Source organism: Notolabrus celidotus, chromosome 7 (assembly GCF_009762535.1).
Source record: "Notolabrus celidotus isolate fNotCel1 chromosome 7, fNotCel1.pri, whole genome shotgun sequence".
Lineage (NCBI taxonomy): Eukaryota > Metazoa > Chordata > Actinopteri > Labriformes > Labridae > Notolabrus > Notolabrus celidotus.
Window position 1 is genome coordinate 33,281,119 of NC_048278.1, and position 13,886 is coordinate 33,295,004.

At 39.7% G+C, this 13,886-nt stretch overlaps 1 protein-coding gene across 1 annotated transcript in view; it reads right to left on the reverse strand.

The window, feature by feature from the left end:
• cacna1ia (calcium voltage-gated channel subunit alpha1 Ia) overlaps nucleotides 1-13,886 on the reverse strand; it is a 427,222-nt gene that overhangs the window by 296,198 nt on the left and 117,138 nt on the right. Inside the window, exon 3 of the mRNA XM_034687815.1 lies at nucleotides 9,816-10,248. Coding sequence (XP_034543706.1) covers nucleotides 9,816-10,234 — 419 coding nt within the window. The 5' untranslated portion in view covers nucleotides 10,235-10,248. The remainder of the gene's footprint in view (nucleotides 1-9,815; nucleotides 10,249-13,886) is intronic.

Consider the following 13,886-nt stretch of genomic DNA (forward strand, 5'->3'; position numbering starts at 1 on the left):
CAAAAAACCCTTTCAGTCTTTTTATGAGCTGACCAACTTGAATCCTGCTTGAGGGTATGACCAATTACCACCTCCTGTTTCAAGTTAAACTCTTTGATTTGGTTCCACTGCCCTCAAATTTTCTTCCAGGTCACCTCGGTTCACTCAACTGTAAAGTTTCAATTTCAATTTCCTCCCTTACGTCTGCTGGAAAATGGACCTTTCTCAACCTGGCCCGTCGGATTTTCAGCAGCTAAAGACTTGAGACAGAATTGAAGCTCTGACACAGAACAGAGGGTACACACTATGTTTAAATATGAGACACCTTTTGAATTTTAATCTGATATAATGAACTGTTTTTGAGAGCTTACATTTTGTAGGAATTACTATTCTTTTTGTCTCTTTATCATGGCTCTATCATGGTTTTTTAAGATCAATGTAGTCACAGATGTCAATATTGTCTGCCTGATTCATCGATTGTTTATATAAGGTGACTGAAAGTTAAGTTATTTGACCCTGACTCTGCTGATCCATGGCTGCCCATGCTGCTGCAGAAGAAGATATATCTTCTGGTGCGTCATTGTTTTACTGTCACCTTTTTTTGGATCTCTTATCCTTTTAAACTATGTTCTATATAAAATAAATTACATACCATATACAAGCCAAACTGTGTTCCATATAAAACAATATGAAGGCGTTTTTCAACCAGAGGAACTTTACCCCAAAACTAGGGACTTTAACAAGGAACTACATGCATTTCGACCGGTGGACCCAGGGTCTAAATTTAGTTCAGGGGTGGATAATCTTGCCCCTGAATTTAGTTCAGGGGTAGATAATCTTGCCCCTAAAAAGCCCCTGCATCTGGCTGAAAATCAGCAGTCAACAAATGGTAAATAGTAAATGGACTTGTACTTATAAAGCGCTTTTCTAGTCTTTCTGACCACTCAAAGCGCTTTTACACCCCTTGTCACTATCACCCATTCATACCCATTCACTCACTGATGGTAGATAGATAGATAGATAGATAGATAGATAGATAGATAGATAGATAGATAGATAGATAGATAGATAGATAGATAGATAGATAGATAGATAGATAGATAGATAGATATTTGTCCTTCATAAGGAGATTTGTTGCCACCGTCTGTACAGGAATACATGTATAACCACAATAAACAATAAACATCCACCCAGCCTCACAACAATGGTGCACCTCATCCCACATATGAACACACCAAACACATATGAACACACAGGACACATATATGCACACAGGACACATATAAACACACCGGACACATTACAATGGCATTCTATTTAGCAGTGCAATGGCCGATGGGACGAAGCTTCTGCCAAACCGGGCTCGTCTACAGTATGGGGATCTGTATCTGCGACCGGAGGGGAGTAGTGAGTAGAGGGGGTGTTGGGGGTCCAGTGTTATAGTCCATGCTCTGCGTATGATGGCTCCGTTGTTGAGGTCAGACCGGTTGGGTGTGGGGAGGCGGATGATTTTGGTGGCAGTGTTTGTGGTGCGTAGAGGGATCAGAGCTATGTAGTGAGGGACCATCAGTGTTAGCTGATCTCATTCGTTCACATTCACACACCGCTGAACAACAGAGGGAGCAATTCAGGGTTCAGTGTCTTGCTCAAGGACGCTTCGGCATGTAACTGCTGGAGCTGGGATCGAACCGCCAACCTTCTGATTGATAGACAATCGACTCTACCCACTGAGCCACAGCCGGCCCTTAACAGCATCGCTGTTTGTGGTATCTCATCTCATCCTACTGATTACTGATCCTACTACAATGTAAAATTGCAAAGTTTAACCAACCATTGCAAGATACATTAAAAAATGGGCACTTTGATGCTGAATAACCTGTTTGTCTGACATTAAATTGATTGAAACTTCATGATAATCAATAAAGTTGATGGTCAAAACTCCTAAACATCAGATTTAAAAAGTATGCTTTCTTAAAAGTATTCCCTTCTAGAAAATAGTTTGGTGTGATTTAAGCCCCTGCTCACTCAGTATCTTCCTCCCTTCGTCTTTCTCTTTCTTATCAGTTCTTTCATTCATAATTCACATGCTCAGTATGTGGCCAAAAGGCAAGGTAGATTTAAGGATTTATATCTCTCCAATTTACTTTTACAACTGCACTCTGTCTTCACCCAAAGTGAGCCAATATCCCTCCACAGTAAAATTAAGCATACACACACACACACACACACACACACACACTCATACACACACAAACACAAATGCAGACAAGTTCCGGTAGTGGGCCAAATGTATTCATTCACACAAAGAGGATTTCACTTGTGGATCAATCCACTGCACCACTCAATCTGAACTCACAATGTGAGAAAGTGGGCCGGGTCAATATCAGCCTTTTCATTTTCAGAAAGGAACAAGGACACACACACACACACACACACACACACACACACACACACACACACACACACACACACACACACACACACACACACACACACACACACACACACACACACACACACACACACACACACACACACACACACACACACATGCACGCACGCCTGCACACACTCCTATAGTCAGCCATATTTCCTCTCAGTCGGTCACGGTGATTAAATTGAATGCTGAGTGCTGGTGAGGTGTAAACTCAGTAGCTGTGGGAGAGAAGGAGGGTATCCATACTCTGTATGAGAACACTATTCACACCTTGACTGAAAGAGTCCCGCTGAAACCCGCTCAGAGCACAGCAGGCTACAGAGACTGAAGTGTTAGGTGGATGGAGAACTTCATGATTGTATCAGCCATATTTGGTTTAACTTTAAGCTACTCATTCTAATATGAGCAGCCTGTTCTTCAGCAAGCACAGAGAGTGTTTCCTGACCCATTGTATGCTCTCCACTCTGAGTATGAGCTCTTACCATCAGGCAGGTGATACAAAGTCCTAACATGCAAACTGATCCACTTTAAAATCTCCTTTCTGCCAACACAGATCCAAATGTTGAATAACACTTCTTGAGGTTAGGGCTTGTGCAATAGAGTCATGATGTTCTACTCTTATCATTTGTGTTGTAGTTGTTCTTTTTATCGTCGGCTTTCAGGTTATGCTACAATACAATTATATTTATTGTTTAGGCAGCTGGAGCTGGGTACCAATTTTCTTTCCATGTTTTTAACATGTTTGAATGACAATCCACTGAACCTTGAACCATGCTTTCTCTTATTTATGTTATTTTGTGAAGATTTTGTGCAATACAAGTCCTGTGCATATTAAAGAAATGCAGTGTTACGTAACAAAAAGTAACATAACATATTGCAATGTATCATATCTTAACGTAATGTAGCGTATCGTATCGTGATGTAACATATCTTAAGATACAATATGTTACGTTACGACATGTTACATAACGATACGTTACGTTACGCTACAATACGATAAGATACAATATGTTACATTAGGATATGTTAAATTATGATCCGTAACGCTACAATGCGTTAAGATACATAACACCATAATACGTTACGAAACGATATGTTGCGTTATGATATGTAAAATTATGATACGCTATGCTACAATACATTAAGACACTATATGTTACGTTATGATATGTTATGCTACTATACGTTAAGATACAATATGTTACGTTACAATATGTTACATTGTGATCCGTAACGCTACAATGCGTTAAGATACATAACAGCATAATACGTTAAGATACGATATGTTACGTTACAATATGTTACATTGAGATATGATATGTTACGTTATGATACGTTACATTAACATACGATATGTTACGTTATCATACATTATGTTAACGCATTGTTGCGTTACGGATCATAATGTAACATATCGTAACGTAACATATTGTATCTTAACGTATTGTAGTGTAACGTATCGTAACGTAACATTTCGTAACAAAACATTTCGTAACAAAACATATCGTAACGTTACGGCTCACAACGTAAAGGATCACAACGTATCATAACAACGTTTCTTAATGTAATGTAGCTTATCATAACATACCATATCCTAACATATCTAAACGTATCTTAATGTAACTTAGTGTAACATATAACGTATAGTACCATAACGAAACTGGTGTAACGAAACGTAATGTAAGGTTTCGTAATGCATGGCATATTAACGGATCATATTGCATAATATTGTGTCGTATTGCTACAGTATCCTATCTTAAAAGTGTAAGTGAATGTCAGGGGTTGGGTTTTTTGGCATGCTTTAGCTGACAAGCAAAGCTAAAGAAAATCTATCTTTTACATGGATCCTGTCATAATCTAGTCTTTAAATAAACAAGACTCATATATAGCTTTTCTAGTCTTGAGATCATGAACTGCTTTTACACCACGTCACATTCACTTATTCACATGCTCATTTATAGCAGAGGTTACTGTGCAAAGTGTCCATCCCTATCTATTCTTCCATTCATAATCACTCACAAACTGTTGGCTAACTCTAGCTATGGTTTGCATTAGGTGAAAAATATTGTTAGATTTCATACTTTGGCATCAAAGCTGAAAAACTAACCAACAAACAAACAGGAATCAGCATTCCTACTGCCAGGCTTTGCATTAAGAACATTACAAGTTTTAGAAAATCGACAAACTAGCACAACAGTAGAACTTTTAAGGCTGATACCAATTTTTAGAAGGGACATTTTACCAATAACAAATATGGCTGAACACAATCTACTCAGTTAAAGCCCACTGGGATGAAGGCAAAATGGTGTTTTTGAGTTAACACTTTTTTTGGCACTATTTGTTCTGAAAAGTTTTCATTTCCAGTAATATTGGAAAACAAAAATGCAGATTCATCCAGAGACGCTGAAAAATATACCAGACTCTATTTTCCCACTAGAGCTTGCATAACACCCCACATTTCCTGAATCAGCAGTAGAGCAGCAAAAGGCCGGTGACTCCTCAAACACTATTCTATATGCGACTTTGGTGATTTGTTATAAGAATACAGAGCTGTAAAGCTTGACAGCCTCAATATTTCGCAGTAAGTGCTGCCTTTATATCAACGACGGGAGTCCAGATGGTCAACCCTCTGTTCGGTCTTATTCGTCTGTCTGACATAAATCTCAGATTGAAGTGTCATCAAAACAATCGCACTGCAGAGCTGTAATTTCACCTGTCTTAGTTTCTGACAGTCAGTCTACACACAACACAGGGGCTTAGTGTAATGGAGAAAATTATACTTAATCCACTTAAGAGCTTTTCGAGGAAATACAGTGGGGCTGGAATACTTGTAACAGAGGCTTAGAGAGATACAGCAGGAAGCAGCAGAGACGGGACGAGACACAATTAAAGACAGACGATCAAAACACAGACAGAGCCAGGAGTTACTTCTACTTGACTTGACATATTTCTACTTGGACGAAATTTATGTTAGACCTAAATGGATGGCTTGCTTACTGAGCAACCCAACCCTCCAACTCTTTATTTTCTCCCTGTGTGTTTCTTTTCTGTCGATTTCTTGGTAGCTGCTCATAAATTTGTGTCAGGCTCCACTTAAAGCTAATGTGATGCACGCTTAATGATAGGTAAAAAGGCAGACTGTCTATAAAACAGACTCAATACAAATGGCATATGGAGTGTACTTATGTAGCACTTCCTGGTCTTCAAAAAAACTCAGTGCTTTTACACTACATGTCACATTCACCCATTCATTTATACACTGATGGCAGAGGCTGCTCTGTAAAGTGCCCATGAATATACACTAATCCCAGTCATTTGCTGCTGGCTTTAAAGCTCAGGAGCACTTTGGGGTTCAGTGTCTTGCCTATAAGGACATTCAGGCATGTAGACTACAGGAGATGGGACTGAACCACCAACCTTTTGATTGAGAGACAACCAACTCTACCACTGAGCCAGAGACATGGGCATGGCTCCATAATGTCACCAATATGTTTCTGGACTTAGCTTGTGGCTTGGACCAGCTCTTAGTTATGCTGCTATAGGCTTAGACTGCCAGGAGAAGTGACACACTGGGATCCCCTCTCTCTCCCGATCACTTACTTGAACTCTTCCTGTCCCATTAAAGTTACTAACCATAGACCTTTCTGGAGTCCCTGATCTCCCTTGTCCCATAGGTTCCTCTGGATCTCTGACATAGACGGCCTGCTGCTGTGAACATACCAGACTCCAGCTACTACAACCATGGACATAATAAAGAGTAGACGCTGCATTGACCGCTACTACCTATTTGCGCTGATGAAACGTGGGGCCGCCATCTTGGTCTGGTCACCCGCTCCACTCAGCGTAATCTGTTTGGCAGGCGCAATTAAGTGTCAGTGCATTTAATCAATCATAACTTGCTGAATACTAAACTGATTTTCATGCAGGTTTTTTTTTTCTGCAAACGTCATACATGTAGGTATGATACAGGACACATGGTTGGGCGTATTTTAACATTCATAGTGGGCTTAACAGTAATAGAATGTTCTGATATGTGATATATGTGATGTATGATGAGGTATTTTGCCGCACAGTGCTCTGGCATCTTGAAGTCTCTGCTGCTTCAGTTTACGTTTACAGGTAGGATCATGGGTAGGATGACCGGACCAAGATTGCGGCCGTATTTCTTGCGCCCCAGCAGCCAATGCAGCGTCTACTCTTTATATGTCTATGGCTACAACTACTACTTTCCGTCTCGTCACTTACATCTCTCTCTATCCCTCTTTCCAACCCCAACTCAGCCTCAGCTGATGTGTGTCTAACATGAGTCTGGTCCTGCTGGAGGTTTCTGCCTGTTTAAGGAAGTTTGTCCTTGCCACTATAACTTGCTAAATGCTGCAAAGTGCTCTGCTCATGGTGGATTAAGATGAGATCAGACTGAGTCCTGTCTGTAAGATGGGACTGGATCTTATCCTGTCTTGATGTTGGGTCTTTGTTAATAATAGAACATAGAGTACGGTCTAGACCTGCTCTGTTTGGAAAGAGTCTTCAGATAACATGTTGTGATCTGGCGCTATATGAATAAAGATTGATTGATTGACATTCTGATTGTGTAAGGTTTGTCAGATCCAGATTTGGATGAGAGGATGGATGTGATGTTGCTGTGTTAGTCACTCAGTGTTTAAAACATGGACAAAGCCTCCCTGACCTCACCAAATGGGTGAATATGTCAAACTGAAAATGTGTTGCAATATCTCTTCTTCCCTTTCACTGGAACCATTTGTGTCACCTGGTTTGTCCTTGAGAAGAAAACGCTCTTATCAATCATGCAGCAAAAGCCCAGAACACAGCTGTTCAGCACACATGTGCATGAAAAGTGAACGTAAACACATACATCAACGTATACTGTACTTTCACTTTAGCCTCCCACCTACATCTCTCTTAGTCCACAATAAGTTTTTACCTTCTTCAGCCCACACTAATCTTCATTGCAGTTTTCTTCCTGTGTTCTTTGTTTTCATCCACCCTTTCTTTCTCTGCTTGTATCCCTCATCATCTTCTCTCTCCATCTCTTATTCAGTAAATCTCCACAGTCAGTCAGATCTCTACTTTTCCACACTCTCACTCCTCACACTCCACCGTGTTACTACTCACAGATATGACCTCTTTGTAAGGAGAGTTTGTAAGTGTGTGAGTCACACATGACTTCACTAGGACTATTGCTCTTAAGAAGCTTGATAAGAAGTGTCTGCTGAACCTGGAGGCAGCTAACGCAGGGCACCGCTACAACTGTAATCTAGTGCTCCTGTCATTTCTTGTACAGGCAGAGTTACAATTGGTGTGTCAGTGTGTGTGCATGCACTGGTGTTCAAGAATGCAAACACTGCAGAAGACTGTTAAGGTAGCAGGACTACAGATTAGGGAAGACAAGTATTTCATGACCCAGCCATCACCCTGGAGTAGGACACACACTCTGTAGTGTACAAAATGAAGCTATAACACCTGCAGAAAGTACACATAACTTCTTATGAGAGTATATTGAAAACTACCATTCAAAGCTGAACTAATCTACCATACCTGCACTGTATTTTAGGCCCGGGTGGAATGTTGTCCAATCCAGGTCTTGACAGTCCAAACTTTGATCCAAAAATAATTTCTCACACATATAGTGCTCAGCATAAATGAGTACACCCCTAACAGGTTTGTTAGAAAACCTTTAGTTTCCTTTCAGGATCAGTATTTTTTTGGGATACAATACTATGCAATACGCCCACACATGTGGGCCATTGATTGCCAACAAGATTTGTTAATTTGTGCACAGAAAAAAGTAGTTTTTCTAACAAATTCAACCAAGCCCATGTTGCAAAAATGAGTACACCCCAATGAAAGTCTTGGGAGCAAGGCTAAATCGTGGACTACAAAATTCTAATTGACAAGAAGTCATTCAAGTATTCATTTTTGCTACAATTAATTTGAGCAAAACTGAAGATTTTGTTATCAAAGTTATATTATTAACCTTACTTTCATGATATGAGTTAAACACATTTTCTATGACACTCAGTTTTGCCAACATTTTTGAAATTGTTCTTGTGTTAATTGAGAAATGTATTAAAATCTTAGTTTTCAAAGAGGGTGTACTCATTTATGCTGAGCACTGTACAATGCACATGTGACGTAATGCATGACTCTCATCCAATTTCTTGGTCACCAGGGCGACAAGTCTTGCGGGGTATTACTGCTTGTCTTGAAAGAGCAACAATGATGACGCCAGCGCCTCTCTGAACAGCTCAAAGATTATCAGCAGGAAGCACTTGGAAAAAGGTCAGAGTGCGACAAAAACAGACATTGACTGATGTGCGGCACTCTGGACTGAATGGAGACGACTGGAAATGATGATGGCGCACCAGTATGTAAATAAAGCGTACCATGCAATTCGAAGATTCCAACATTTCAACATTAAATCATAACCTCAGACCAACAATTACATCTTAAATGTTAGGAGAGGAATCAAATTCACTTGTTGCTGTGAGGGATAGTTCAAGATTTTGTTGTAGGACTGTACAAGACAATTTATCCATGGTTACTTTATCATCTTTAGCAGATGAGTCAACACTTGGAAGTCTGACTCTCATTGTTACAGCCATGACACACTGTAATCTGGAGTCTTCTATCCCTTCCTGTGTATCCACCCTGCCTTCTAACCCTGGTTCTGTTAAAGCCTGCCATGCATTTCATCATAGCTCTATGTGTCCTAGCCATTTTCTGTAAATTAGCATTCTTAAACATTGCCCTTTCTCTTGGCTGCTGCATTTGGGTCCACCTTGCAACACTGACACAGAATCTAAGCAATGCATAGCTCTGGGTAGGGACAGCTGTGAAACCAATGTTTGCTAATTCAAAAGGGCTCATCCACAGAACAATATCAATATCATATTAAAAGCGTACTCCATATTGAGAATTCCCACTCTTTCCTTTGTCATTGCCTCTCTCAATCCCAGCACTTGTGTATTTTAAGCATGCTTCTTTCATGCACTCTCTGAACACAGCATGTTTGTCTGATCTATTCAAAAAGAGCAGGTGCAGAAAGGGCCCTTGATGTTATCCATACCTGTCAATATCTGGCCTTGGGTCCAGCTTCCAATGCACCACACACATCACATATCAAATAACCAAAGAACAGTGCTGGCCTCACCACGGGAGGCAAATTCAATAATATGAAACCACACAGAAACTCAGCTTGGAACTTGGGCTGCTGTGAACTTGAAAACCAAAAGTTTGAGTCAGCTCAGAGCCGAACCACAACCAAAAGAGAAATTTCACTTTGAAAACAAGCCTTGAAATGGTAACAGATTCAACCATGGTGTATTATGCATTTTAAAAACAGAGCTCTGGTTACCATTCCCAGTTTAAAAAAGGATATGGGCTGCAAACCATGCGGATGCACCAGCTGCGAGGACAGGTCGTCTGCTTGAGACAGAAGAAGACCACAGGAACCAGCTCGGGGTAGGGCACTACTAACACACTGGTGTCACTGCTGTCATCGTCGTCTTCATCGTCCCCCTCGCACTCCACCACTTCCTCCTCCTCTTCTTCCTCCCTCTCAATCCTCTCTTCCTGTATTATCTCCACCTGCTCCTCTATTTCCTCCTCTTTCTCCTCCTTTTCCTTGGGACATGGGAGTTGGTATGAGGAGGGCCTGCAGGGGGAGGAGGATGTGATGGCGTCATTGCTATCACTCGCCCTGGTTATGGTTGTTGTTACTCTGGAGACTGTTGTTGCTAATGGTGTGGTTGCTGTTGATGTTGCAACGTTGGGGCCCTCCTCCTCCTCGCTCGTCATGGCAAGGCAACAGTCTAAGGTAAGAGAAAGAGAGAAGACACAAACAGAGTTTAGATAACAGCCACCTAATAAAAAGAAACAGGTTACAAATTAGCCGATAAACCAGCAGCTCAATAACACACTGAGCTCAGCTCACATTAGAGCTTTTGTGCAGAAACAACACCAACCAAAAAGCTTGAATTTCATATGGCTGGCACAATAATTTTATTACCTATCCTCACTGGAAAGAAAAGTTAAATCTAAGCAATATGAATACTTTTCTATGGTGTGCAAGGACACTGACATTATCTGAGCATGGGTAAAACCAAAGTCTTGATTATACATTGCTTGAATATTTGTTGTGGAAGACTAATGATGGTTGGCTTAGTGATAAAATCATGCACATCAATACACCATCACCAAAAATGTGTCTGTAACTGAGGAAACAACAGAGAAGGGGTTTGTTTCTTGATTTGTTTGGTGCAAAAACCAAAGAAGGAACTGGATTTGACATGTTTAAACCCGCAAGAAGAGAACTGACTCGAAATCAGGTCTGAATGCTGTCTAAATATGGAGAGGTTAGCAGGTCTAGTCTTACTCTGAAGCGTTGAGGCTAGCCAGTCAATGCTCTGTTTTTAAACTACAGTTAGCATGAGCTAGTTGAGACCACAGACTGTATAATAAATGGCAGTAGTATCCCTGACGTCACTCATCTGTGCCTGAAGCACTGTTTTGAAGCCAATCATCAACGGGTGCCATATTGGAAATGCTGAACTCAACTTTACTTTGAGCTAGTGTGAGGTAAAGAGGCGGGCCTTTAGCCTCTTCGCTAACAGCTACAGGGTGCCTGCCTGTCAATCAAGTCAGGCATGCCCTTATTAAGGCAAAACTTGTAAGTTTATTATCTTCAAAATTAAGGAGTTTTAGGTCAATTCAACCCTGAGAAATGAGCTATTCAGGCCGTAACTGTTTTTTGAAGCAGGCTGTAAACTTGTTTATAATTGCTGTAAAGACTGTCATTGTTGAATGGGTGTGTATGTGGTTTCCAGTGTTTCTGCAGCCAGCCTCATGTGGACGCTCGATGAACTGCAGTTTTTTAGCACTTCTGCTTGGGCTTCATATTCTAGGTATGGATGTTGCAGCTTGGTTGAGACAAACACACTAGTATGCTTTAAAAGACAGCTAATCAGTTACTTAGTTTAGTTAATATTTGCTCTTTAAAGCTGCAGATTGGGTTACATCAGTCTGACATGCAGTATGATATCCCTGTTTGGTATGTCAGAGATGCTAGCAAATTAGCATACAGCAAGGCACAGAAAAAAGCAGGTAGCTTTGACTGTTGTGCACACATACCCTGGCTCCCCTGCCTTTGTTGGTGCCCCATTTGGGCCACAAGTCTGGACACACCGCTTTTAAATTCAGTCTGTTTTTATGCAGCTACATTCATAAGATAGTTTCTATCATTCAAACATTTTTTTTCCGGTCTCTGTTGTCAGAAAATAAAAGAAAGCATGGCGACCATTCCACCGTCTGTCCTGTGATAATGACTACCTGTCAAAACAAAATGGAAAAACCTCAGCAGTACTGGAGGTTATGGACAGCAGCTCTGCAGTAGGTTGTTAAACTTTGATGTTTTAATTTGTGATCACATTTAGCAAAAGTTCAGCTTTTTCCAAGCCAGTGGTTTGAGATTTTAAATGTTTCAGACTTATCCAGCCAGAATAATAGTGATGAATGAGTGTGTATGCAAAGCTGAAACATGATTACAGGTGTGTTTGCAAATGTATTCTGCTTAATGTGGACATAATGCATGTTTTGATTAAACATTGCACCAGATGACATGTATTATTTGCAATCCGTTGCAGAATTAAGGGACAAAAGGGAGCACACATGAGAGGTTGCGATAGAGAGAAAGGTGGTAAATTGATAGAAGATTAGAGATAGAAATAAAGGAAAGTGTGTCAGGAGGGAGAGTTCAGTGCTTTAGTCAGAGGCTTAGTGTTGAGAAGAATCAATAATGTGTATCCAGACAGAGAATAGAAGGAGAACGAATCCTGATATGACTGAGTGGCACCTGGCTATGGATTCCCAATGAGTGAGCACAGAGGCGACTGACAGTCCAACGCAGTCATAAACCAGAGCCTCAGGAGAACCTAAAAGAAGACTGTGTACATCTGAGTTAACAGTTTGTTTTTGTGCTAAATTCAACAAATACAGAAGCAATGTAAATGTGTGTTCTCTCTTTGCACAGGCAATATGGAGCCAATTTGTCAGCCGAAAAAAGAACTGCAGCAGCAACTCCAGCAGAAGCCTGAAGAAACGACTTCACAACAAAAGAAAGGAAAGCCAAGTAATTACAGCCGAGATACATGGGAAGAATCTTTCAAAGACAAATACTCCACTCTAACAACGCAGATCCTGTCCCTAAATCACAGCATGGGGCTGAAAAAGAAGCTCTCAGCGCAAGAATCATGAGCATCTGGCAGAGTGATCATCGAGTCGTTGGTGAGATAGCATAAAACTTTATGGAACCCTGCGGGGAAATTAGGTAGCTGCTGCTGCAGCAGAGAGAGAAAGAATTCCTGACAGGGAGGGAAAAATATGAGCACAACTAGAATGTAAAAACAAGCGATGTGTGGAGAGAAGATTAAAACAAATAAATACATATAAAAATGAAGTGTTTACAATTGCGTAGTTGTGTAGCCAGATGTTACTGACAGTTGCAGTCATGATGCTTTTGTGCATGTTGTCTTTATTTAAGGAATAGGTACATGTTTCAGGGGAATACACTCATGTGTTTTTACACCTAGTTTGATGATAGAATTGTTGCTGTTAGAACAAAACTCACCTGGATAAAGAAAATTAAAGTGACAGTTTATTACTCATCTTCTTTTTTTTATTAGACAAAACTTTTGACTCTACAAATATATTTTGCTATTGGTACATGGTATATATATATATATATATATATATATATATATATATATATATATATATATATATATATATATATATATTTTTTGGGGGGGGTATTCAATATTCAATTTTCATTATTGCAGTTTGATTTGCATCCATTAAGCTGATTATCTTGCGTTATTATTATTATTATTATTATTATTATTATTATTATTATTATTATTATTATTATTATTATCATTATTATATTTTTTGTTCAATCTTTCTATTCATTATTTTTTATTGTAGTATTATTATTATTATTATTATTATTATTACATTTTTGTTTAATCTTTCTATTCATTATTTTTTAATTTTTTAATTTTATTATTATTATTATTATTATTATTATTATTATTATTATTTAGAAACACTGACATGAAATGATCTTGGAAAAATGATTAACTTTAGCAGGAACATTTTGATACTCTGGTAACAGGCTGACATTCGCACAGGTCCTAATTGGCTGGAAATCCACAGGAGACCCTGGCTGTCTCATGTAGACTGATAAGTGACTTATATCTCAACAAGGATGACATAAATAAAGATAACATGTTTGAGTTGACGTTTTCTGCCAAGCCCCTTTTACATCTTCAACCATACATGACGTTTATCATCAGGATGTATTACCCAGCGTTCCTACTAATCACCTGGCTGTGTCAAATACTTGATTCTGATTGGTCAAAACCTCATAACAGTAAATAATTCTGACAAGCAA